This window comes from Pristis pectinata, chromosome 2, assembly GCF_009764475.1.
Source record: "Pristis pectinata isolate sPriPec2 chromosome 2, sPriPec2.1.pri, whole genome shotgun sequence".
NCBI lineage: Eukaryota > Metazoa > Chordata > Chondrichthyes > Rhinopristiformes > Pristidae > Pristis > Pristis pectinata.
In genome coordinates this window covers 33297364-33324609 of record NC_067406.1, presented here as the reverse complement: position 1 = coordinate 33324609, position 27246 = coordinate 33297364, and the positions used below count along the sequence as shown (strand labels likewise).

Below are 27246 nucleotides of genomic sequence, written 5' to 3'. Positions count from 1 at the left end.
GATTTACCAGGATGTTGCCTGACTTGGGGGCCTGAGTTACAAGGAGAGGGTGCGTAGACGAGGACTTTATTCCCTGGAACGTAGGAGATTGAGGGGTGACCTGATATAGGTGTATAAGAGCATGAGGGGTATAGACAGGATGAAAGTACATAGTCCCTTTCCCTGGGAGGGGGGGCTAAAAACAGTAGGCTATAGGTTTAAGATTAGAGGTGAGAAATTTAAAAGCGCCAAAAAAGGTAGCTTCTTCATGCAAAGTGTGGTGCGTATTTGGAATGAGCTGCCAGAAATAGTGGTTGAGGCAAACACATCAGCAACATTTAAATGCCATCTAGATAAGTACATGGATAGGAGGGATTTAGAGGGCTATGGACCAAATGCAGACAGATGGGACTAGCTCGCTGGGCAACACAGTTGGCATGGATGAGTTAGGCCAAAGGGCCTGTTTCCATACTCTATGACTCTGACTCCATGACTGTAGGTGATACTAAAATTGGCCATATGAACAATAGGAAGAGGAACATAGACTATGAGAAGTTATAAATGGACAGATTAGGTAATAGAAAAGTGATAATTGGCATTTATTCTGGGGAAGTGTGAGGAAATCCATTTGGGAAGTGTGAACAAAGTAGGGGAATACATAATGAATGGTAGGTTACTGAGAAATGAACACTGACTGAGAGCTTGGAGTGAATATGCAAGATCTCTGAAGATATCAAGACAGGTGGATAAGCTGTTTGCAAAGACATACAGGATACCTGAGGCATAGAAGAAGTGCAGGCAGGACATGCTAGAATTGTATAAAGCACTTGTTAGTTAAAAGTGGAGTACTGTATATGCAATTCTGATCACCACATTACATACTGTAAGTGATATAACAGCACCAGAGAGGGTGCATACTAGAGAGACACAAGAGACTGCAAACAGGAATTTGGAGCAACAAACCATCTGCTGGAGGAACTCAGCAGGTCGAGCAATATCTGTGGGAGGAAAGAAACTGTTGACGTTTCGGGTCGAAACCTTGCATCAGGACTGGGAGTTCTCGCCTGTCCACTCTCCACTAGATTTTTAGGCCTCTCCACTAGATTGTTGAGGGTGTTGATAAGGAGTATCAGTTTTGAAGAAAGATTGGCAATGTTTTCATTGGAAGGAGTAAACGGAGAGGAGATTTGATGATGGGTGTATAAAATTGTGCAAATAGGAATGACTATTTTCCTTTTTTTTAAGAGATGGGAATAATTAAGGGACTGGCAAATTGAGAAAAAGAGAATCATGTGGGATCCGTATCTCACTGTCTGAGAGGTTGGTAAAGGCAGAAACCCTGTAAAATGATGACCACTTCATATGCTGTAACCTACAATGCTGCAGACCAGCTACAGGAAATAGGATCACCTTGGTTACCTTGTCTTCACTCTCCCATCATCAACTTTGCTAGGGCCCTTCCTGTTGTCTGTCAGAGAGGCCAGACCACTGTTGCTGCCGCTCGTGCTGCAATGTGTTGCTAGGCCTGCTAGGCTCAGACAGTTTGAGGCTGTAGTCCAAGATCAGCTGCCGTTTCCTCCACTGAAAGTCAGTGGCCTCTCCACCAGGCACACAGCAGCCACTAGGCCAGCAATGCGCAGAAGTACTTGGATGATAGGCACACAAAGGGAATGCACAGTGGTGACAAATTGACATTTGGCATGAATTGATATAAATTTGATACTGAATGTCCTTTTTGTGTAGCCTTTTATTTTTGCAGTGTGGTTGAGTAGAGGTTGTGATGCCTGACAAGAGGTTTGAAAAGAAAGCTTGGAACTTTTGGCAGATGGGGAATTGGGTTACATTTATCAGCATTACAGGCAAATTAGTTCTTCATCACTGGCTTAGCTAGAAAGGTTGATGATTAGTTTGTTACCTCATCCTTTTCTCGCTGCCTTATCTTCCTTCACCATCTCCCTTCACCTCCTGCTACTCTTTCTTCTGTTCTGCAGGGATGGGCAATAACTGCTGGTATAGCCAGCAATGGCCAGATCCCAATAAATAAATAACTAAAGACTGTACCGCTGTAGTAGACTATCAGTCTGGACCATAGTAAAAGCTGCAATCCTTATGAACTCACGTGCTCACTCAATGATTGGTCTCTGATGAGAGGAAATGTAATGCAATTAGTTCCATTTGGAGAGTGAACCTTAATGATCTCCTCATACAATAAGGTTCATAGCCATTGTGACTTTCACCTTAATCAGAGCCTGGGGAGGTGTCAGATTTCATTAAGAAAGTGCCAGGCAATAATATCTCCAAGTCCTGCATCATTAATTTGGGGGTAGACAGTCATTATTGATCAGAAACTCAACTGGCACAGCCACATAAATACTGTAGGATGGGTACTTCTGAAGTATGCCTCACCTCATGACACCCCGAGGTCTTTCAGTCCTCTACAGGAATGTGATGAAATGCTCTTCACTTGTCTGGATGAGTTCAGCTCCAACAACTCCCGATGAACTTGACACTATCCAAGACAATGCAGCCATTTGATTGGCACCTGTTACGAACCAGCAACAAAAGAAACACAACGAGTCATGTATCAGTGTTAAAAACTACTTTATTAATAACTACTTATGATAATAAGAAAAATAAAAGTAAAAATATTAGAATGTTGGAAGTAAAAATGTTAAATCTTAAACATTAACCCCCAACACTGAACTGGTAGTGTGTGTGTGGCAAACTCCCAAACTCCAAGTCCAGGAGTAGTTTTCAAAGTTCAGTTCAGCAAGCCAAAAGGTGAAACGTGAGCAAAGGCTTCTTCAAAACCACAGTTGACTGAAGATAAGACGTGGACGTAGAGAGAAAATAGAGAGTAATTACGAAATCCAAATGTTCCACGATGGAACCCATACAACACCTCAGTGTCTACTCAGCAATGACCACTCCACTGCATATACCTCACCCCAAAAGGGTCTCGAATCGTGGCCGTCCACACAAATACCTGTCTCCTTCTACAGGTCAACAACAAAGTGAACTCCACTGCTTTGTTCTGAAGTATCTGCCACCCCGAAAAGCATCCGAGATGTGGCCGTCTCTCTCTCTCTCTCTCTCTCTCTCTCTCTCTCTCTCTCTCTCTCTCTCTCTCTCTCTCTCTCTCTCTCTCCCTCTCCCTCTCCCTCTCTCTCTCTCTCTCTCTCTCTTCCAACTGATTCTGACTGACTGCTTCAAAAACATCATTACATCCTTTATTTTCTGTTGTAACCAGGCCCCCCCCCACACACACACACCACTATGCTCTATCTTAAAGGGACATTCACCAACAGTAACCTAGTCTGTAACACACCCCATCCAGCAAGCTTTGCATATATTCTCATTGCCACCAGTCCACAGTGGCAGCAGTGTGTACTGCAAGTACTAGCCCAGAGTACTTTCACATCATCTCCCAAATCTGTGATTCTACCACCAAAAAGGGACAGGATTATCTGTCACATAGGGATCCACCACCTGCACGGTCCCTTCCAAATTGCATACCATCCTGACTGTTCCTTCATTATCACTGGCTGCAAATCCTGGAACTCCATGTGCAAAAATGTTGTGGGAGTAAGTTCACTGGAAGGATTGCAGTGGTTCAAGAAGGTGAGTTCACTTCTTTGCTGAACTTTATTTTGGAGAATTTCTTCCTGAACATCTTGGGCAAATATGATCTAAGATCCCTCTCATAACTTGTATTACTATGCATGCCCTTTGCACATTCTTCCATGTATTTTGCATTCTAAGGGAAAAGCCTGCTCAAGTATCTATACTTGGGAGCAAATGTTAATCATGTAAGCATTAGTGTCAGAACTATGTCCTTCAACAACCAGGAAACCTACTAACCACAAGAAAACTGATCCATTTAATGTGGTTCTGCCTGGCTAAAAAGTCCCAGAGTAAGTGTGAGGGAACCTCAGCAAGCTCAGGCGCAACTTCTGATCTCATGAGGAGCCCAACAGCATTGTCTAGAATTCATCAGCAAATTCAGAGACAACATCCCAAACTTGCTAGCATTTATACAGATAATTGCCGGCAGTTCACCATGGAACAGTTAGCATTTAGCAGCAATATTTAACTGGAGTACAAAGTAAAAGAGTCTTGTTGAGATTTTACAGGGCTTTGGTGAGATTTCATTAGTAGTATGACAGTTGTGGGCCTTTGTACCTATCAAAGGATATATTTACTTTGGAGTCAGCACATTGCATTCAAGTTGGTTCCTGGGATGAAGGAGTTGAATCAAAAGAAGAATTTGAATAAGATTTGCTGACCCCCACTGGTGTTTAGAAGAATAAGAGATGATCTCATTGAGACATTAGAATTCTGAAAGTTACTGACACCAAATGGCTGTTTCATCTAGCTGGAAAACCTACACCTAGTGGACATGGCCTTTTTACATGAGGATAATTTATTGCAGAAGATAGTAAACCTTTGGAATTAATCACAACATAGGGCTGTAAATGCTCATTCGTTGAGTATGTTCAAGGCTGAGACTAACAGACTTTTGGATAGTGATAGAATCAGTGGATATGGGAATTAGGCAGCAAAGTAGACGCAGAATCAGCCATGGACCTTACTGAATGGTAAGGAATACCTGAACAATATATGGGCTACTCCTGCTTCTATTTCCAATTTTCTTATAATTTTTAAATTCCTGCTTCTGCCTGGACAACCATTATTTTGTTGGTATTGTGGCAAAAACCATAAAAACTACTGGCAGTTAAGGCTCTCCAGTGAGAGTCGAAAATGTACGTTATGATTCGGAGTCCCACAAAAGACGGCTATGAACAGCCAATAGGAAACAACTGTAGACATGTGGCTGACAACCAGATATTCCTCAATTATTAAGAACATTAAGGACATGCGCTTTAATATTAGTGTGCACATAATATATGCGCTTAGCAAGTAATGTCCAACACAAAGATATCTAATTTAATTTCCTGCACGTGTCTTTGTGTGTAGGTTTTATTTTATTGACAAAAGTAATTCAAATCATGGTAAAGATGATATTAAGATAAAATGGTTTATCTACTCAATTATTTCTGTTATGACTTTTTTCATTAGGTGCTGCTCCTGAATTGCAGAAGGGCTTCCAGTATTTATTAAATGATTCTGTATCTTGAGAAGAAGGTTAAAGTTCTCGTTATGTGAGATAGTAATCGTTCATCATTTGTCATTACATAATGAGTAAGGTTCAGTTTTGGACTAGCTGTGTGAGGTGTGGGGAAAATTGATAACAAACCGTGTTATGTTTGCTTAAGAAACCATTTCACAGTTCATCCATTATGGCATCCCTTCAAAAATATTTAAAATATTGTTTGATAGAATATTGACCTGGCTAATGATGATAATTTTCCTGGAAATATTCCTGGAAAAGAACTCGTGCATGAGTGGAGCAAGGAACACTGTGAGCTGTAAAAGTGAAAATTCCCTTTGCTGCATCTATGTTTCAGCAGGAAATGGTGTCACAAAGGTCCAAGTTTGATAGAGTTGTACTCCGTGACAAAGGTTGTCAGGAATAAATTCAATGTTCTGACAACCTAGATGACTTTGAAAAATCTTGGTTCTGGCAGCTTCCATATAGAGTATATAAAAAAAAATCCCCTTGCATATGTTACTGAGGAGCCTGATATCTATAAAAGAAATACTTGAAGTACTGACTATGAAAGTGCAGGACCTGCTGTGTTCAAACTTACAGGATTTTGCTGCAATAAACAGATTAGTTTATTTCTTTGTGAAATCTATGTTACAGTTGGGAGGAGTAATAACTCCAGCAGGAGCTCCACAGCATCACTACCCAACATGTTCTCAGTGCATATTAGTCCTATGCAACACTATTATTATGTGCTTAGATCCTCTGTGTGTCCAAGGCACCCAATGTGCTATGATATGATGAGGAACCAAATTGGTTTATCATTGTCACGTATACTGAGGTACAGTGAAAAAATTTCTTTTGCATGTTCTCCATACAAGTCATTTCATTACAACAGTGCATTGAGGTAGTAAAAGGGAAAGTAATAACAGAATGCAGGGTTGTTATCATGACACCATGTCACTGAGCTCTCTATTTCCTTCCTGTATCCACGGTGGTATCATCTGCAAACTTGTGGATGGAGTTAGAGCAGAATAAGAGCCTGGACACCAAGGCATATTGCTAGACTTCTCAAAGCTTCAAAAGAAATGTTGATGAGATGTTATAGCCTCATTACGTGACCACAGGATCGAAACAACTCTGTTCTGAATAGCCTGTTTAGTTACATCGATTCTGGTTTCCTGGGTTCCATGCAACACCGTTCCATTCCCTCTCCATGGTTTGAGGCTGAGTTGCATATTAAGCAAATAATTTCATTATTTATAACTTTAGACCCTTGGATTTCAGTATTGTAGCTACTCAAACCACATTAAGCTTGTACCCTTGGCCATTTAAATACAAGCCAATGGGAGCCATAATTTACCACAGCCTTTAGAGGACATTTGAACATCGAGCTGATGATTACATTATCCAACTGCACTTTCTGAAGCACAAATGGAAGGTTAAGAGGCCACTTCCAGTAAAAGACAACTCATGTATGCAAAATTATTATAATCTTATGCAGCTTGCACATTCACATCATTCCAAACACCATTGCTATGGTTCAGATGGAAAAAGACCATGTGTGGGTTGACAAGAATTTTACGATAGCCGATGAAAAATGACAACAGTTGGTAGAGGTGAAATTGAATTTTTTGGAATGTGGTGGAAAGAGAATCATTGGAGTAATCAATTCCTGGAGTGAAACAATGTGGATAAGGGTTTCAGCAGTAAGAAAGTTATTTGGAGTCATAGAGCAATATAGCACAAATGCAGGCCCTTTGGCCCAGCGAGTTCATGGTGACCATGGTGTCCACCCAGCTAGTCCCAATTTCCTGCATTCAGCCCATGTCCCTCTAAGCCCCACCCCTCCATGTACCTATCCAAGTGCTTATTAAGTGATACCATTGTACCTGCCTCAACCACTTGTTCTGGCAGCTCATTCCATATATTCACCACACTGCGTGGAAAAAGTTGTCCCTTAGGTCCCTTTTACATCTTTACCCTCTCACCCTGAACCTATGCTTCATAGTTTTGGACTCCCCTAACTTGGGGAAAAGACCGTTACCATCCAAAGACTGTTACTATGCCTCTCATAATTTTAGACACTTCTGTAAGGTTCCCCCCCCCACCCCATTCTCCTGCATTTCAAGAAATAAAGACCAAATGGCCAACCCTTCCCTATAACTCAGGCCCTCTAGTCCTGGTAACATCTTCTTTCCAATTTAACCACATCTTTCCTGTAACAGGGTGACTAAAACTGTACGCAGTACTCCAAGTGCAGCCTCACCAATGACTTGTACAGATGTAACATAATGTCCGAACTCCAATACTCAGTGCCTTGACTGATGAAGGCCAGCGTGCTAAATGCCTTTTTCACCACCCTGTCTACCTGTGACGCCACTTTCAATGAACTATGCACTTGTATGCTTGTAACTATGCACTTATCAGAAGGCCAGGTAAATATAAATGCGTAGACCATGAAAATTGATAAGATCCAGCTAAAAGCTGGATTCCAGATTAAATAGGATAAGCTGGATCAGTTTTAGTGGATGAACTGGAATGGGGAATTTGTAACACTGGAGCAGAATTTATATTGAAATAATGTTGAAACAGTATTAAAATAATCATTTTAAAAGCTACTGTTATCAGTGAAATTCTGTCATAAACTAGAAATTAGTTCACAAACTCAATATAATGCTGTGATGTGCAGCTGAAAGTTGGGAAAGACCTATTCTGTACATGTTTGCTGGGTGTCTTTGTGCCTTTTGGGAAATTGTCTCCTCACTTCTTGGCAAGATTTTCATTCCTCTCAAAAGATGTCAGCAGCAGTGTAATGTGCAAAATTTGTCAGCAATGAGATTTCCAACCTCACTGGTCTGAAAACCGTCTGACTTACTAGCTTTTACTATAACTGTGCTTTTAAAAGGCACACATTCAACTGTATTCTTCATGCTCAGTGAGATCTGTCATCGTCTACAACCCCAGATAGAACCTTGCATGTAAGTCTTCCTTACCTAATGAGGATCGTTGTCACTTCAAAGCTCCCCAGTCTCAGGATCACATTAAGCTGCTGCTTTATGCTCATGATGCGGTCTCTCCTCGACATTGAGAAAATCAAATGCAGTTTGGTTGGCTGCTTTGCAGAACACCTCCATTAATTTTGAAAGGGTGATGCTGAGCTTTCAGTTTCCTTTCACTTTAATTATCCATCCAACTCCCACTCAGTCCTTGGCCTCCTTCACTGTTCCAATAAAGCTCAATGTAAATTTGAGGAACAGCATCACATCTTCCAACAAGGCTCAATACAGCCAGGTTTTACACTGAATTCAACAATTTTAGATATTCATCCATTGCAGCCTTTTATCTCAAACAGACAACCCCTTTGTTATTCAATAGCCTTTTCCACCCTCTCAGCCACTACTTATACTGTTCAATCTCTCCTGGTCCGCACCCTCTCACAGAACTTTTTTTCTCCCCACTTCCTTGACAACTTAAAATGTGTTCTATTTCTAACCTTCCACAGCTCGATGTGATGAGATTACCATGTTATCACTGTGCCAGTGGAGAACAGTGGTTCGCACCAGTGGAGGGCAAAGATTCATGCCAGGTTCCTAGTGCAGCAGACTGCACCTCTTGTCTTTTTAAATATGCTGGGTACTTATCTCTCAGTCTTCAGACTCCAGGACTGAGAGCACTATAATAAATCAGCTACATGTAGGTTGGTGGTAAGCAAAGTACCAGGGTCTTAAAACAAGCATTGACCCCTGCTGAAAGATCATACTGCCCAAGAATTGCTGACCTTCCAGTGCAAGGGGTTGCCTACAACTTAATGTCCACAGCTTAATATTTCAGATTGGCACTTTTCAAAGTTCAGTACTAAGGGAGGCACAAAAGCTTGGTGGGGCCACCAAATGGCTTTCTAAGGAAAGGCCGCATTGGGTACAGAAGAGCTGGGCTCTGTGTGTAAATATTCTCAAACTTATGGTTGATGCAGAGTTTGAAATTCAAAGAAGTTGAAACAGTAAGTATTGGAAACAAATGAAATGTTATGTCAAGTACAGTAAATGATGACACCAACTCCCTGGCCCTACACTCATCTCTGGAGAATCTGGACAGTAAAGACACCTACGGGAGACTATTGTTTATTGACTACAGCTCCACCTTCAATACTATAATTCCAAGCAAACTCATCAACAAACTCTGAGACCTGGGACTCAACACCTCCCTTTGCAACTGGATCCTTGACTTTCTGACCAATAGACCACAATCAGTGAGGATCGGCAGCAACACCTCCACCACGATTATTCTCAACACTGGGGCCCCACAAGGTTGCATCCTCAGCCTCTACTCCCTATATACTCGTGAAAGTGTGGCCAGATTCTGCTCTAACTCCATCTACAAGTTTGCAGATGATACCACTGTAGTAGACCGTATCTCAAATAATGATGAGTCGGAGTACAGGAAGGAGACAGAGAGCTTAGTGACATGGTGTCATGACAACAACCTTTGCCTCAATGTCAGCAAAACAAAAGAGCTGGTCATTGACTTCAGGAAAGGGGCGGTGTACATGGACTTGTCTACATCAATGGTGCTGCGATCAAGAGTGTTGAGAGCTTCAAGTTCCTGGGAGTGAACATCACCAATAGCCTGTCCTGGTCCAACTACGTAGACGCCATGGCCAAGAAAGCTCACCAGCGCCTCTACTTCCTCAGGAGGCTAAAGAAATTTGGCATGTCCCCTTTGACACTCACCAATTTTTATCGATGCATCACAGAAAGCATTCTATCTGGATGCATCATGGCTTGGTATGGCTGCTGTTCTGCCCAGGACCGTAAGAAACTGCAGAGAGTTGTGGACACAGCCCAGTGCATCGTGGAAACTAGCCTCCCCTCCATGAACTCTGTCTATACCTCTCGCTGCCTTGGTGAAGCAGCCAGCATAATCAAAGACCCCACCCACCTGGGTCATTCTCTCTCCTCTCCCATCAGGCAGAAGATACAGGAGCCTGAGGGCACATACCACCAGGCTCAAGGAGAGTTTCTATCCCACGGTGATAAGACTATTGAACAGTTCCCTTATATGATGAGATGGATTTGTTATGACCTTGCACCTTATTGCCTACCTGAAATGCACTTCCCTGTAGCTGTGACTCTTTTCTGTTATTGTTTTCATCCTGTACTACCTCAATGCACTGTGTAATGAATTGATCTGTATGATCGGTATGCAAGGCAAGTTTTTCACTGTACCTCGGTACAAGTGACAATAATAAACCAATACCAATGATCCAGTTTTGTAAAACCGCAGATTTTAAGAATAAAGTATTTTGTTTGCGGGGGGGGGGGTGGTGGTGGTGGGAGGGGGAAGTGGAAACTTCTGTACTTCACGTGTATTTTACAAAGCTGCTTGTTGCCACTCTGGCTGAGAATGGAGGAGAATTCTCCCCTGGCTGCCTTGGTGACACCCCTGGGGATTGCACAAAACGTTCGGTTATTCTGTCACTGGTGACGCAGCGATCGATTGAAGGCCAGTACGTGGGGTTCAGAATGGAACGTTCATCGGTGATTGACACCCACAGCGTGCAGACAGACTATGTGCTGCTCCCAGAGATGAGAGGAGAACAATTTTAATATTTACACGTTGGCATGCAGTTTTAAAATTTCATATTGCTTTATTGTGCGGTTCTAAATCTCATTCCTGCTGCATTGCTCTAACGTGAGTCTATCCATCAGTTCGCGAATCGATCTCTCTGCACTTACATTGAGAGGTTAATTGGGTTCACCTTTCAGATGCGTTAAAAGTATTCATGAATTTAACCTTGCCCCTCACACGATTATACTAAACCTATACATTCTTTAGTTAAAACTGCTCCCTCGCCCCAAACACGTTGCTGATTGTCTGTTATAACTCCCGCAGCACTCTTGGCTCTGAATCAGATTGTGGGTCTGACGAGGAATTTAAGCACAAAATCAGGCTGACAGTCCAATTCACTCCTGAGAGTTGTACTGTCAGAGATAAGTTATTTCAGACGCAGTATCAAACTGAAGCCCTCACTGCTCTCTCAGAAAATATATAAGATGTATAATATATACACACACAATGCATCCATATTTTGTTTTAAACCCAAACCAAAAACCGACAGGTGAGTATCTACTTATTATCATTCCGTTGTCTGTGTTTCTGTATGCAATTTGGCTGTTTCATTGACAATGACTTCAAGAATACTTCAACAGAATGCAGAGTTATTTGGGACATCAATCTAAATGTCAATGTCTAAAAGTTACTGTTTCTAACTGGACCAAAACTTCCTCACTGAAATCTTCCCTAACGCCCAAGTATGATCATCCTGGCTCTTAATAAATATTGGTATTGGTATTGGTTTATTATTGTCACTTGTACTGAGGTACAGTGAAAAGCTTGTCTTACAAACCGATCGTACAGGTCAATTCACTACACAGTGCAGTTACATTGAGTTAGTACAAAGTGCATTGATGTAGTACAGATTAAAACAGTAACAGTACAGAGTAAAGTGTCACAGCTACAGAGATAGTGCAGTGCAATAAGCTGCAAGGTCACAACAAGGTAGATCGTGAGGTCATAGTCCATCTCATTGTATAAGTGAACCGTTCAATAGCCTTATCACAGTGGGGTAGAAGCTGTCCTTAAGTCTGGTGGTACGTGCCCTCAGGCACCTGTATCTTCTACCCGATGGAAGAGGAGAGAAGAAAGAATGTCTCGGGTGGGTGGGGTCTTCCCAGATCAAAGGTTGATAGACTTTTAGCTATTAGGAGAATAGAGTGAATGCTGGAAAGTGGCACTGAGGTGAAAGATCAGCCATGATCTTATTGATTGGTGGAGCAAGCACAAGCTCCTCCTGCTTCTGTTTCCTTCTTACACACATGCCAATATATGCCCATTTATCCCTTGGCTCTAACACCCCATCATTATTTCCTACACTTTATTTTAACTGGCAAGTACTTGTTATATTTACCATATTCTCTATAAATTAACTTCCTCTGACTCATTCACTTCATTGAGCCTCTACCAATTTTCTAAAAATAAACTTGGTCATATTTTGTTCCTTCTCTAATACTGTAATTGATGATTCTTTTCTCCACTGCAAAGCATTAGAGAATGTGTACAGTATTAAAGGCATAATATAAATTCAAATTGTAATTGATAATGGAAAGTTAGAAATTGGAATTTACATAGAAGCTTCTAATGCATTCTCAGTTTATTCAACAATGAATAACATTACACATTAAACATAACTGGCTAAAGCAACTACTCCAATTTATTTACTCTTAATGCACAGAAGCAAACATTTTAGGCATATACTTCCAAGACCAGCAGCATTTTAAAATACATACATTAAAAAGGATTAATTAGCAATCACTGTTCTATTAATTCATCCTTGCAATCTACTTGCCTGAATTACTTTCATTGCATTGTGTGAATATACAGATTAAACAAGCTCATTCTCAATTTTCTTAGAAACCTGGTAAGAAGAAAGAATGGGTATTTCTGCTGATATGACATCCTTAATATTCTCCAAAGGATTTCACACTGCATGGAGTAGTGTGAAATTTTGTTTTTGTTTAACATTTTGTTAGTCCTTGTTGCTCTCTGGGTGAACGAGGCAGCTAATTAGTGTGCAGCTCAGTCTCACAAACAGGAACAACATAAAACTCATATTAAACTTGTTTTGACGATCTTGACTGAGGAATAAATATTGACCAGACTACTGTGGATACTTCTTTGCTCTTCTTCAAATGGTAACATGGGATATTTAATGTCCATATGCAAGGGCAGAGAGGGCTTTCTATTGATGTATAATTCAAAGGACAGTTTCCCTCACACCAGCCATTCAATAATGTTGGGCTCCCTCAGTACGTGGTCATATCCTAATGTGGATCAGGACCAGGCCCTCCTAATTCAGAGGTCACCACAGAACCATAATCAGTACGCATAAGCTAAAAAATTTCAGAGCTTTTATCACACTCCATTTCTTTATAGAGAAAAAGTATTTGACATAAAAAATAATTTACTTTATGCAGATATGCAGATATTATACAATAATAAGAAATTGTTTTTGTATAGTCAGGATTTACCACGCTTTTCTTTTATATACACCTACAACCTTTCTTTTACATGTGGCAACAGTGATAACATATGACAGTATGACACCAAACTATAACAAACTTTTCAGACAAAACTCCAAAGAATACAGTTTTTTAAAGCTATGACTGGATACTGTACTTCACACTGCTAGAGGATAATGCGTTATCTTCAAAGAGTGACCTATATCCAAGTAAGGATAAGATAATTCAGACACTTTGAAGTATTAATTTGGGTCCAGATTTTGTTATTAAATAATAATGACATGTAACAACATTTGATTTTACAAATATGCAAATAAGTCAGTGAGTTGTGCTGTGGAAATGATCTCTGTGAATTGCAAATCACCACAAACTGCTGACAAATTTACACTGAAAACAGCATTGCCTATAACCTTCCTAAGATTTTTCTGAAATAGCTACATTTCATTAATTATCCATTAAATTTGCAACAGAAAGTAAATTTAGTAAATGTTAAGAGAATGAACAACTGTATTCTATTTTTTTTCATCTTCTGAGAAGAAAGTTGATTTCAACCTCTCGTTCCCTCAGGTTGTGAATTGTTTTAGGATTTTTTTTAAATTCATGACAATTTATATTTTCTTAGTGTTAAAGTGATTGTGGTACCGTAAGGTGCATTTGGCCCATAGAGTCCATGCCAATTCTATACAGAACATTCCAGTAAATTTCACTTCCCCCTCTATCACCATAACCTTGCATATCTATTTCCCCCGGGTGTCTAACCAATTCTCTTTGAAATCATTGATCAACCTTGCTTACACCATCCTTGAAGGCAGAGAATTCTGGTCCTTTTCTTTCAATCCTATTGTTTTTCTCCTTTTTTTCCTGTATTTGCTTTAACATTGACTGCAACCACATTAATCACCTTCTGCTTCAGTCCTTTGTTTATTTCTCAAGTCTTAAATCTCATTCATGAAATAAAATGCTCTCTGCTTGTTCACCATGGTGCCTTATTGTCCTTGCTATCCTATTATCAGCTTGCATTTCCAGCAACTTTGTGGTGTAAATATATTAAAACCCATATATGAATGAACAAATCTATCCAATAGGACACATGTGCAAGTGTCCTGCTTCAGTAAAACCAAGGCAAAGAATTTTGATCTGATTTTTGAAAATTAGGAAAATTAGCACCTTTCCTAATTGTTCTGGAGGATGAGCTCAAATAGATACATACTTTGTTATCAGTGAATTACAAAATGGTTACAGCATGCAAGGACACCATTTAGTCCATCCAGTCCACACTGCCTTTATGTAAGAACAAATCAGTTAGTCTCATTTATCCACCCTTTTCGTGTAGCCTGATAAATTCTTTCCTCTTAGCTATTTATAGAGCTTTCTTTTGAATACCACTAATAGCCTGGCAGTGTATTCTAGACTCTAACTTATAAAAACTTTTAACTATGTTAACAAAAAATAAACAATATGGACACTGAGTAAATAATCAAAGATATGATTTTTATGGTCAATCGTAGTCTCAGATGGAACAAGTATAATCTCTAAAGCCTCAGTGGCCATTTCAATATTGGGCCCTATAAACAGTTACTGGGCTTCTTGCTTCTTGATAAGGTTCATTAACAAATGAATAACATGAAGAGATAAGTATAAACCAGGCAGAATTATGCTTTAAGATCATTTGTACCACTTTCTTTGCACTGAACATGTCAAGATCTATAAAGGAAGTACATTTTTTTTAGCCTTCATTTGTGGTCATGTTATATTCACCTAAAACCAGTACAACACAACCAGGTGGTCTGCTCCAGTAAAATCCAGGCAGAGAATTTCAATCTGATTATTTAAAATGAAGACCAAAGTACCCTTCTTAATTAAACCGGAGGACCAGCTTATTAAAATATACAAATGCAATAATTTGTTCAGAGAAAATTACAAGATGGTTACAGCATGAATGGACACCATTCAGCCTATTGAGTCCATACTGATTCTATGTAAGAACAACTCAGTTCATCCCATTTGTTTACCCTCTCCATATAATCCTACTAATTCTTTCCTGTCATTAGTTTCTAGAGATCACTGACTGAAAGTTTAATTTTCTTGGTATACTGATTGATTTATTATTACAAAAAGTAATAAAAGCAATATTAGCCATTGCTCCACACAGTTTATGGTGTAGATCCTGAGACATACTTATGCATGCTGTGTTTCTACATATACTGTATTATTTCATGTTTTGGTTTATGTTAGTAATAAACAGTCCTGGTGCAGTTAATCTCAACCTAACTAGGCATCTAGCGATCAGGCTATTTTTATATATCATCCTATATTACTCTCCATTGACATCAGCAAAAAGTAAAATTGGATGGGCTGGAAAACCAGCTCTGTTTCCCATCCCCTATGTTCCCTGATGGAAAGATTAAGTTAAAATTGACACAAGGAGTATTAGAGCAATTTCTTTTCCATTAAAAAGTCTTTTCTTATCTCTTGAAGCTACTTACCTTACCTATTGGTAAATCAAGCAAGTCATTACATGTTAATGAAAACAGTGAATCTGGCAAGCTTTATATTCAGTAAGGACAGTACACTTGGGCACATCTATATTAACCTAATATCCTTCAGCACAATCGGTATTATGATATATTGCATACCATTTCCAACGTAAGGAAGTTTTTTCACTTCCCCTTGACATTCATTATGTTCATAAAATTTAACATTATTGATATCGAACACAAATTCAGGAAGATTGGTCATAACATTATGGTTTTGAGAATAAGTCAGTGGTTTTGCAGTGAGTGACATCTGACTCCTCAAAGCCTTGCGCTCCATCTACAAGGTCAAATCAGGACTGTGGTGGAATACCTTTCACTTGCCTGGCTGGGTGCAGTTCAACCACTGCTTTGGAACCTTTCACAATCAGGACGTAGCAATATGCTTGATTGTCACACCTTCCACAAACTTAATGTGCAGTTCCTTGACACCAGTGGACTATCGTTGCAGTATGCACAATCTACAAGATGCACTGTGATAACTAAGGAGCATTCCTTTGACAGCCCCTCACAAAACCAAATCCTGTATCCCTGAAGGACAAACGCAGCAAGTAGCTGGGAACAGCACCACCAGTACCAAGTTCTTCATGACCATTATTTGTCTTGCAAAATGTAGTGGTTGAAGAAAGGACATCCCTAACATCTTCTCAAGGGCAGTTAGGGATTGGGCAACAATTGCTGGCTGTGTCAGCTGTGCCCACAACCTGCAAAGGAAGAGAAAAAAATGGCTCCCTGCAAGTTGTTTCTATGATTTTTAATTTAATGCTAATTTTTGACTGCAGTTCTATAAAGTATGTAAAACCCAAACTGTATTAGGATACATTCTGGAGCATTTAGTGCCTGCAGAGTTAGATTATCAACCTGACTGGTGAATGGTGCTACCACTTGTCTCAATGCAAATCTGAAATTCAATATGAAAGAGGTAGTAAAAAGTTAAATTAACCAACAAACAATCTGCTGGAGGACCTCAGTGGATCGAGCAGCATCTGTGGGAAGAAAGAAATTGTCCAAATTTCTCGACTGGGAACATTGACAATTCCTTTCCTCCCACAGATGCTGCTCGACCTATTGAGTTCCTCCATCAGATTGTTTGTTGTCCCAGAGTCCAGCATCTGCAGTCTCTGGTGTCTCCGTTAAATTAACCAAGTCTTTCAACACAACAATCCTCCATGAAGTACATCATAATGCGTTCAAAACGATTTGCTTATAACTTTAATTTTCAATAAATGAGTGCCAACGATGGTGGTATGAAGACAGCAGCAGTTGTGTAAATGATGCCCAGAAACTTTAGTTTTCACACCAGCAGTAGAATGAGAGGTGTGATATTGTTATACAATGCAGAATGTATTCATATGTTGGGAACCCCAGAATTAGCAAAAGCTAAAAACTAAATGAGTAAAAAGGTTAAAAGAGTTTCATGGACGCAGATACCGGAGTAAACTTCTATTAAACGTATTACCCTAAAAAAGGTGTTTTATTTTATATTAACGGCATTTATAGTATCGCTTCCATTGATCATAATTATCAAGTAAAAATGAAACTCCGAGTCATAACCACATCGCTGTCAGAAGCTTTATAAGGGGAGGTTTAGACAATGTATGTCCACAATGAGGATTATTGTAATAGAGTTCAATGGATCCTGCACTGGAAAAGGGAGGAAGAGCTGAAAGGAAAGCACGCCGAGCACAAACTGCAATTTGGAACAATATTGTTGGCAATTTGAATCACGGATTGAAGCGACTTTGTACAATGACCAAATCAGGTGCATGTAGGAGTCCATGACAACCAGCCACACTGTTGCTTTTGTCATTCCAGAGGAAGTTCTTCTCATTATTTCGGTTATATGCTGTATATATAAAATAGATTTATTTTCTGTTCAATTTGTTGAAAGGATCATATTTTATTCGAGTCTGCCGAGTCACCTTTCCTATTATTGTTGCATTGTGCTGCTTATGACTGTTAAAAACTATTTTTGGGAAAACTAAACCAATGCTTCTGAAACAATAGCTGGATTGGTTTTTGATGTTGCACAGTAAAAGAACCATACCTCGACCCAATTTCTAATCGGATTTCACAATAATTTCACGAGACATTGGTGTAGTAATGTTTCCATTACTGGTTTTGCTGCTGGTTGAGTCGTTGTCCGGCTAAATTCGCGAATGGATAAAAAGAGGCGACAAACAACTCTTTGGGAAAGGGCACCTTATCCCCTAAATAAATTCTACGTTGGCGATAGGAACTGCTGCGGTTTGAACAGGCAAGGGGACCTGCTATCCTTGAAAATATGGACCAGTATCGCATCACGATAACAATTGGCATTTGTGAGATGACGTGTAAAAGAAACGGAGACCGGCTTTACACTGCAGGATCGATTTACAATCATTTTAAAAACACAAGATGTAGTTCTTTTCGAAAGCAGAGTAAAGTAACCGTGTCATTGACACTTCTAATATCGGCGCTCCGCAGAGCTGGCTGGCAAGATGTCATATTGACTATTATGCATTACAACCCCTGGCGGGTAGTACGAAATCTCTGGCGGCACCGAGTTTATTGGAATTATGACATGTCTCTGATCTTCTTGCTCTGGCTTGGCGGTGGCTGTGAAAGGACGCATGTTTATAATGGTCGGCGAGGTCACCCTCCAAAACATGCCCTTCAACGCCTTCCTAAACTCTCTCCTCATCAGGCAGTACAAAACAGGGTTCAAGCAGCTGTTGGTGTGAGCCAGGCAGATGGTGATGGGGAAGATGTAGGAATGCGTGTTGTAGTATTCGTTGCTGAAGTGAAGGACGTTGAGCTTGATCAGAACACCCCAAAAGGTCAAGGCTTGATTAGGAAGCCAGCAGATGAAGAAGGAAAGGACAACGATCTTGACCGACTTGGTCACTTTCGATCTCTTGGTGCTGGAGCTGCCGATGTTCTTCTTGGTTACGTAACGGAGAAGGAGCAGGTAGCAGACGGTGATAACGATAAATGGGACAACGAAACCGAGCAAGATCTTTTGAATGTGGTACACGCCAAGCCAGAACTGTGTGGAGCCGTTATGTTCCGGAAACTTAAGCAAGCAGAACTCTTCGTTAAAGAACGTCTTGGTTGTGGAAAATACCGCTTGGGGTGTGATAGCCAAGATCGCCGAAATCCAGATCAGGACACTGATCCACTTAGCGGAGCATCCGGAAAATCTCCTCCTTGGCTTCAGTGCCGACGCCACTGACCAGTATCTAGCAATGCTCATAGCGGTCAGGAAAAAAACGCTGGCGTACATATTCATTGTGGTGACCGAGGTGACAATCTTGCACATTGTTTTTCCAAAGGGCCAGCTGAAGTCCAGGGCAGTATCCACTGCCCAGAATGGAAGAGTCAAGACGAACTGGAAATCCGTCACTGCCAAGCTAGTCACGAACAGGTTGATGGAGGACTTCTTCCATTCTTGCCTGCTCTTCATCAGGTAAAGAACCAGCACGTTGCCCACCAGCCCCAAGGCGCACACCATGGAGTAAACGATGGAGATGGTGATCCGCATGGCGGGGGAACCACTCCCAATGATGCCTTGCTCGTCCCCGTCAAAATACTTCAGCAACTCGTGCAGAGACTGGTTGCTTTTGTCGAGCACCAAAAGTTTCTCCAGGAAGTAATTGGGAAGCATCTCTTTTCTGTCCCTGTCTATCAGAACCCCCTCCAGAGCGGCCGACTGGTTGCTTGGGATGAAATTGGCATCCATCCCATTTCTAATTCGCCGGGGCTTGCAGGGTTGGTCGCTTTTTTTTTCTTGAGACGGTCTCCAATCGAAAAGTACTCAACAAGCCAGGAGGACACATCCTTTATCTCACTCCCAGCGCCCCGTCAAATGACGCCAGCAAGTAGGAATCTCGGTCCCGCGCATGTCTGCACTGCTTTCCATCTCTGGGTAGGACGGATAATTCTCTCCTGAAGGGTTGCACGGCAATGCATGCGTAAAAAATCAATCTATTCCTCTAACTTCAGCCTTCCTTTCGAATGATATTGCACCGTCTGTTTTCTTTTGCGATCAGTGAACATCCAACCGTGTGCAGTGCAGTGAGTGATCCGGTACCTGAGCGATCCCGCTGTAGCCGTGATACCTTAATCCCTCTGCAATTGAAGCATCACTTTGTAATTGCTGACTTTACTTTGCGGGCCGGCGGTTATAACTTGGAACGAATAAGTGGTCAATGGGTAGCTCGGGTTCTTAATCAATATATTTGAAATAATTTCATTGCAAACATCGAAGTAGACCCTGCTCTCCTGTTTCATATTTGAAATAACAATTACTTGTGTTAAAACGTCTCGAAGCCAAGGATCTTATTTACCACATTGTCACTGGAATCGGCACTGCCTCATGTATCTGAAAGGTTTCGGGTCCTTCGGAAATGAGATGGGACGTTTAAACTTGGATCCACATACGTGTTTACCTTAAGCTGTTGTTCTGACCACGGCCATCGATCTTAACTCTGTTTCTCTCCCCACAGTTGTGCCTGGTCCACTAAGTATACCCAGCATTTTCTTATATTTTAGATTTCCAGCAATGGCAGTGTTTTGCTTTGCAGTCTTGTTTCGTTTAGTTGTTGTTCGCCTTTCCACAAAATTTAATTTTTTTTTAGGTTTTCTGTCATGTTTCAGGAGGTGAATCGTATTTTGTTTAAAATGTCCATGTTCTCAGCTCATGTTATTACACACTGAGTTCCGAGTTCGATGGAGCTATCAACTTAATGAGCCTGAACAGCAATAAATCCACTGGATCTGATGACCTCCACCCCAAGGTTTTGAACGTGAAGCCTTTGCAGAGAGTGGACGTATTGATTGTCATCTTCCAAAAATCTACAAAGGTTTCCACAGGCTGGAAGGTAGCAAGTTTTCAGTCTGGTTAGCCTGACACCAGCAGCAGAAAAATGCTAAAAGCTCTTATTATGGAAGGGGTAATGCAGCATTTAGAACAAAGTAAGACTGAGCAGACTCAACATGGATTTATGAAAGGGGAATAGCACTTAATAGATTTGTTAGAGTTTTGAGGTTGTAACTGGCAGAAAAGATAAGGGGGAACCAGTGAATGTGATATATTTGGACATTCAGAAGGGCATATCAGGGGGCTATTAAACAGAATACATGGGGTTGGGGGAATGTACTGGCATGGACTGAAGGTTGAGTTTCCAACAGAAAACAAAGATTAAGAATAAAAGAGCCATCTTTAGATTAGGAGGGGTGATTAGTGGGGTGGCATAGAGTCTGCACTGGGATTCCATCTGTTCACAATCCATGTCAATGATTTTGACCACCTGTAATATCCAGGTTGTTGATGATTTAAAATTGGATATTAAGTTGGTTGTAAGGAGGATGCATAAGGCCCCAATGGAATATAGGCAGACTAGGTGAACGGGGCTGAGCATGACCAATGGAATACACTGTAAAGAAAAAAACAAGATCATCTACTTTGGTAGAAAAATTAAAAATGTTGAGTATTTTCCAAATAGTGAGAAATTGAAAGGTGCTGCTGTTCAGACAAACTTAGGAGTTCTTGTATATGAATCACTGAAAGGTAGTGTGCAGATACAGCAAGCAATTTGAAAGGCAAATGACATGTCAAGCTTTTTGGCAAGAGGATTTGATTGCAAAAGTAAAGATGTTTTGCCTGAAGATGAGATCACACCTAGAATATTATGTACAATTCCAGTCTTCCCACCTAAGGAAAGATATACTTACAATAAAGAAAGTGTAACAAAGGTTTGCTAGTTAGGGAAGGCTGGGGTTAGCAATTGTTGTTCTACGAAGACTAATTAACCAGATCTGCAGATTATAAGAATGAGAACCGATCTCAATGAAGCATAAAAATTCTCATGAGGCTTGATTGGGTGGAGATGGGGATGATGATCCCCTTGCTGGAGTATTTAGGACCAGGAGTCAGAGTCTTAAAGTATGGGGTTGGCCACTGAATGCTGAAATTTCTTCACACTGAGGGTACTGAATTTTTGGAACTCCCTATCCAGGAGAGCTTTGCGGGCTCAGGGAGTGAGTATATTCAAGACATAGATCAATATATTTTTGGAATAAAGGATCTGAGGTAAGAGCAGGAAAGATCAGCCTTTGTCACGTTGAATGGCAGAGCAGGCATGAATCTCTAAATGGCCTACTCCTGCTTCTATTTCTTAGAATTTAATGTTCTTATCAAAACTAATCTAGTCTGACCCATCATGTGAACATCAATATCAATAATTGATTTTCCTTTTTTACTGGAGCAGTTTTGCATCAGCTGAATAAAGTGATGTGTATCTATGTTATTGGAACCATGCAGAGAAGGCAAGAGAAAGAGATAGAGGGATGTTGGAAAAACACTGATAAGTGGTGTGATAAGTGATAAGCAGAGTATTATGGCAGTATTGTACATGCCCAGAAGTGACAATTGGGAACATTTCTTTCCACCAAGCGAGTGGCTAGGGACTGGAATGCACTGCCAGGGAAGCACTGGGGACAGATTCAACTGTAGCATTCAAAATTGAGCTGATAAGTCGAATCATAGAATCATACAGCACAGAAATAGGCCATTCAGCCCACCATATCCACACCAACCAGTGGGCATCCATCCATAATTATTCACACCTTCTAGCACTTGGCCCATAGCCTTCCCTGCCTAGGTCATTCAAGCGATCATCTAGACACTTATTAAATTCTGTCGGGGACTCTGCTTCCACCACTCTCTCTGGCAGGATATTCCAGGTACTGATCACTCTCTGGGTGAAAAAGGTCCTCTTCAGGTATTTGTTAACTCTCTTACCACTTGGTATTGCTATTGGTTTATTATTGTCACTTGTACCGAGGTACAGTGAAAAGCTTGTCTTACAAACCGATCGTACAGGTCAATTTATTACACAGTGCAGTTACATTGAGTCAGTACAGAGTGCATTGACGTGATACAGTAAAAACAATAACAGTACAGAGTAAAATTTCACAGCTACAGAGAAAGTGCAGTGCAATAAGGTGCGAGGTCACAACAACTTACCAATTTACCCTAAACCATTGACTTTCTATACCTCTCACTGCCTTGGTGAAGCAGCCAGCATAATCAAAGACCACACCCACCCGGGTCATTCTCACTTCTCTCCTCTCCCATCAGGCAGAACGTACAGGAGCCTGAGGGTACATACCACCAGGCTCAAGGACAGCTTCTATCCCATGGTGATAAGACTATTGAACAGTTCCCTTATACAATGTGATGGATCTTGACCTCACAATCTACCTTTTTTGATCTTGCACCTTATTGCCTACCTGCACTACACTTCCATGTAGCTGCGACACTTTACTCTGTATTCTGTTATTGTTTTTACCCTGTGCTACCTCAATGCATTCTGTACTACCTCAATGCACTGTGTAATGAATTGATCTGTATGAACGGTATGCAAGGTAAGTTTTTCACTGTACCTTGGTACAAGTGACAATAATAAACCAATACCAATAAACCTATGTCCTGTAGTTTTACCTACCTATGATATGGGGAAATGTTTCCTGTAGTCTACTCTGTCTATGCTCATAATTTTCTTAGTGTTAAAGAATTTGTGGGGAGAGGGCAGGAGAGTGAGACCAGCTGAATTGTTTGGATTGTTCCCATGCAGATTTCATAATGACTCAATAGACCCAATGGCCTCCTTCCCTGCTGTCAGCCTTCCATGGTTCTGTGGCAAGAAAAAGCAAACACTTAGTTGGTCAGTCTGTTCCTGCGGAGAGAAAGGCAGATTGACCTTAAAAGTGGGCCACAGGGAACTGTGAGCTCCGAATCTGTTACCATATTTAGTAAATAGTTGCAGAAGGTGCAAGATATGGAGATAGAAATTTAATCGCCATTGCCAATAGCCCACACAATCCAGACCTGCTCCAGTTGTTCTCCTGTCTATGCATTGCTTTTATATACAGACTTACTGCAGCTCTGCATAACAAGACCAATTTAACAGAAAAAAAAGTCCCAAGTATTAAAAGGTGAAAAACAACTAAATTATGAATCTGAAGTAAAACCACCTGGGGGGAGGCAATGTTTGTGGAGAAGGTGTTTAGCATAGGGAGAGGGTAGTGGTGGAAGGATGTTGATGAACAGAGACCCAGGGGTCCAAGTCCATAGTTCCCTCAAAGTGGTGATGAAGAAGGCATATGTTAAGCTTGCCTTCATAGGTTGGGGCACAGAATATAAGAGCTGGGACATTGTATTGCAACTTTACAAAACTCTGGTTAGGCCAAACTTGGGGTATTGTGTCCAGTTCTTGTCACCACATTATAGGAAGGATGTGATTTTGTTGGAGACGGTATAAAGGAGATTCACCAGGCTGTTGTTGGATTAAAGGACTTGAGTTATGGGGAGAGATTGGATTGGCTGGGTTTGTTTTTCCCGGACCTGATAGAAGTATAGAAAAATTTAGATGCATGGAGAGGGTGCATAGTTAAAATCTTTTTCCCATGTGAGGGGTATCACAAAGCAGAGGGCATGGGTTTGTGAGTGTTAAAGGGGATCTAAGGGATACGTTTTTTTTACGCAGAGTGGTTGACATCTGGAACAGCTGCCGGAGGAAGTGCTGGAATCAGATACTATAACCATGTGTAAGAGGCCTTTAGCTAGATGCGTAACCAGGCAAAGTACAAAAAGGATACGGCCCAAATAGGTGAGAGTAGATGGACAAAAATGTCGGCGTGGCTGTGGTGGGCTGAAGCAGGCTCTACAACTCTATGGTTCCATAAGAAATAACATAGCTAAGCATTTACCATCGCAGCTGCTCAAAACAAAGACCCCTGAACGTGAAATCTTTTACTGGGTTCATTGCAACGCTCTACTTTCCCTATTATCATAGACAGAAGGAGGCCGTTCGCCTCATCGAGTCCAGGCATTCTCTTCGCTGAGCAGCTCAGTTCGTCTCTCTCACACTTTCTTTGGCCATCTCCTCTTTTCCCCCACCTGTCCCCTCTGCCTTCTAGCCGTTTTTATCCAATTTCATTTTGAGAGGTATAAAATCGGGCTTATGGACAAATTTTCGTCCAGAATACCAGGCAAAGCTCCCCGGCTCTTCTGCTAGCGCCTCGCCCGGTGGCGGGGCGTGAGAAGGTGCCGCGCTCCCTGAATTCTGCCCTGGCAGAGTCGCCCAGCTTGCACCCCGGAACAGGGCTCATTTAATGTTTTCATTTATGGAAAGCCTGATTTATATCCTCATTCAAGATATTTCCCCCTGAAAAATAAAACCCTGCGGATATCGAAATCTCAAATAAAAAAGTTTTTCCAGCTTTTCTGTGTTTTGAGTTATTTTTTTAATCGGGGTATTTCATTATTTTACGCTGTTGTCTTGTTTACTATAGGGTCAGGATTTCATATCAATGAGGATTTCTGTTTCAAGAGTGGACTATTTTTTGACGGGGTTCTTTCATCAAACGTTCGCGCAGGAAATCGAATGATTTCTTACCGATTTACTGATGATGCCGTTCTTTGGAATGCATTGAGGTCAACTTCACATATGGCATACTTTGCTATTTAAATTGAATACCGTGCTAAGGGAGAACAAGTTAAAGCAAGGAGCAGCAAACAATGCACGGAACAGGAAACAAAACACAAAGAGTCGACAATTTAGAGAAAGGAAGGACATTGCAAGATTAAGGTTAAAGGAAATAATGAAGTAAAAAGAAGTAAGTGAATTAAAAGCGCGTGGCTGGAAGATCCAGAGAACGCGAGCGGCAGGATGTTAATTCATTGGTAGCACTGTATCAGGATTGACAGCGAGGGGGCAGTGTTGTCCTGTTGCGAAGCTGATCTACTTCAGGCTGACGGTAGCGCCGCAACTGATCCCCTTTACTAATAGTTCGGTGTGTAATAAATTGTGTCTTATCGCACCCCTGTAAACTTCTTTCCTGCGCTAAGATGCTAACAACTGCAGGCTGTTAACATTAGTAGAGGGTTGGAAGAACACTTACATATTATTAGTGAGTTGGATAGACATTTACATAGTATCAGCAATTATGGTAATGACCTTCTTTTGGGTTAATGCAAATATTCAATGCTCTGCAGAGAAAAACAGATGCCAGATTTCTTGTACTGAGTTTGTTTTCTCCTTGTGTTAACACCGTAGTACCAATTAGTGAGACTTGGAATAGGCAGTGCCTACCTAATGAAAATAAAAAACTTTAAATTCTATCTGATGGTTTAATAGTTTATGTATTTACAATCCACAGTTTAAACAGTACAAAAGATTTTGGATAGAAACTACGAACGTTCACCATAACTCACTAACCAATGAAATAAGCTCAAACTGTCGCTGCCTTTCCTCCTTGCTTCAATTGCCATCCATCAGACATAATAAGCACACACGGAGGCAGCACTCGGTCGAAAAGCCATCTCCGCACCTGCGTATTCACGGGAAAACTCAGGGAACAGCAATCTGCTGATGCTTATTGAGGTGCGGCTAAAAGGCATGTGCGAACAGTATGAAAGGATTGGCCTGTGAATTTTGGGATCCCGCACATGACTTGAATTGTCATTGCCTTCTTTTAAACCACTTCAAATTAAATCTTTGGCAAGGTGTCTTTTTTTTATGGAGCTGGGGGGTGGGTCAGTGGATCCATGGTTGCTACTGGTTGATGAGAATCTTTTGAGCGCACAAGAAGTATTCATGTCGTCCAGCGACCAGAGCTTGGACCAGGAAGGTTGGGGTATTGTCCAGCTGCTCATGCTCATGGCATTGGTCTTTGGAAGGTGTCGGGTTGATGGCTTGAGTTGACTTGGTCGACGCTGCTCCTCCCACAGACTGGCTCATGTTTGGACCAAGGGTGTGATAAGGCCTCGAGTCAACTCGTCTTGGTAAAGCCCAAACTGGGCATAAATGAGCAGGTATTGCAGCGTTAGTGCTGCTTGATAGCACCTGTCGAGGACAGGTTCCATCACTTTTCTGATGATTGAGAACAGGCTGATTCTCAATCATCAATTGAGAATCCGCCAATTAGCTGGATTGGATTTATCTGGCTTCTTTTCAACAGCCTATATCTGAACAAATTTCAACATTATTATGTAGATGCAAATGTTGTAACTGTACTGGACTGTTTGGATAGATCTGTGGGTATTCCTGGAGTGCAAATCTTTAGTCAAAAGTCGAGTTTATTGTCATATACACAAGTACATGTATGCACAAGTGCAATGAAAAACTTACTTGCAGCAGCATCACAGGCACATAGCATCATATAAGCAGCATTCACGAGAAAAACATAAATTAAAAATAAATTATGCACAATTTTTACAAGAAAGTACATAATTTAAAAAAAACTAAGTCCATTTGAGTGCAAAGTAGTCATAGTCTTACTAAACTGTAGTACAAGAGGCTGCAGAGGGCTGTAGACTCAGCCAGCTTCATCATGGACACAACCCTCCCCACCATCGGGGACATCTTCAAGAGGCAGCGCCTCAAGGCGGTGGCATCCATCATTAAGGACTGTCACCACCTGTGACATGCCCTCTTCACGTTACTACCATCAGGGAGGAGGTACAGTACAGGAGCCTGAAGACCCACACTCAACATTT

The 27246-nt window shown here is 41.1% G+C and overlaps 1 protein-coding gene across 1 annotated transcript; it reads right to left on the bottom strand.

Annotated features, from left to right (window-relative positions):
• Positions 1-18147: 18147 nt before the first annotated feature.
• On the bottom strand, positions 18148-19422 carry rxfp3 (relaxin family peptide receptor 3). The gene has a single exon (XM_052034128.1). It carries the CDS (start codon positions 19420-19422, stop codon positions 18148-18150), a length of 1275 nt encoding a protein of 424 aa, XP_051890088.1.
• Between the last annotated feature and the right edge of the window lie 7824 nt (positions 19423-27246).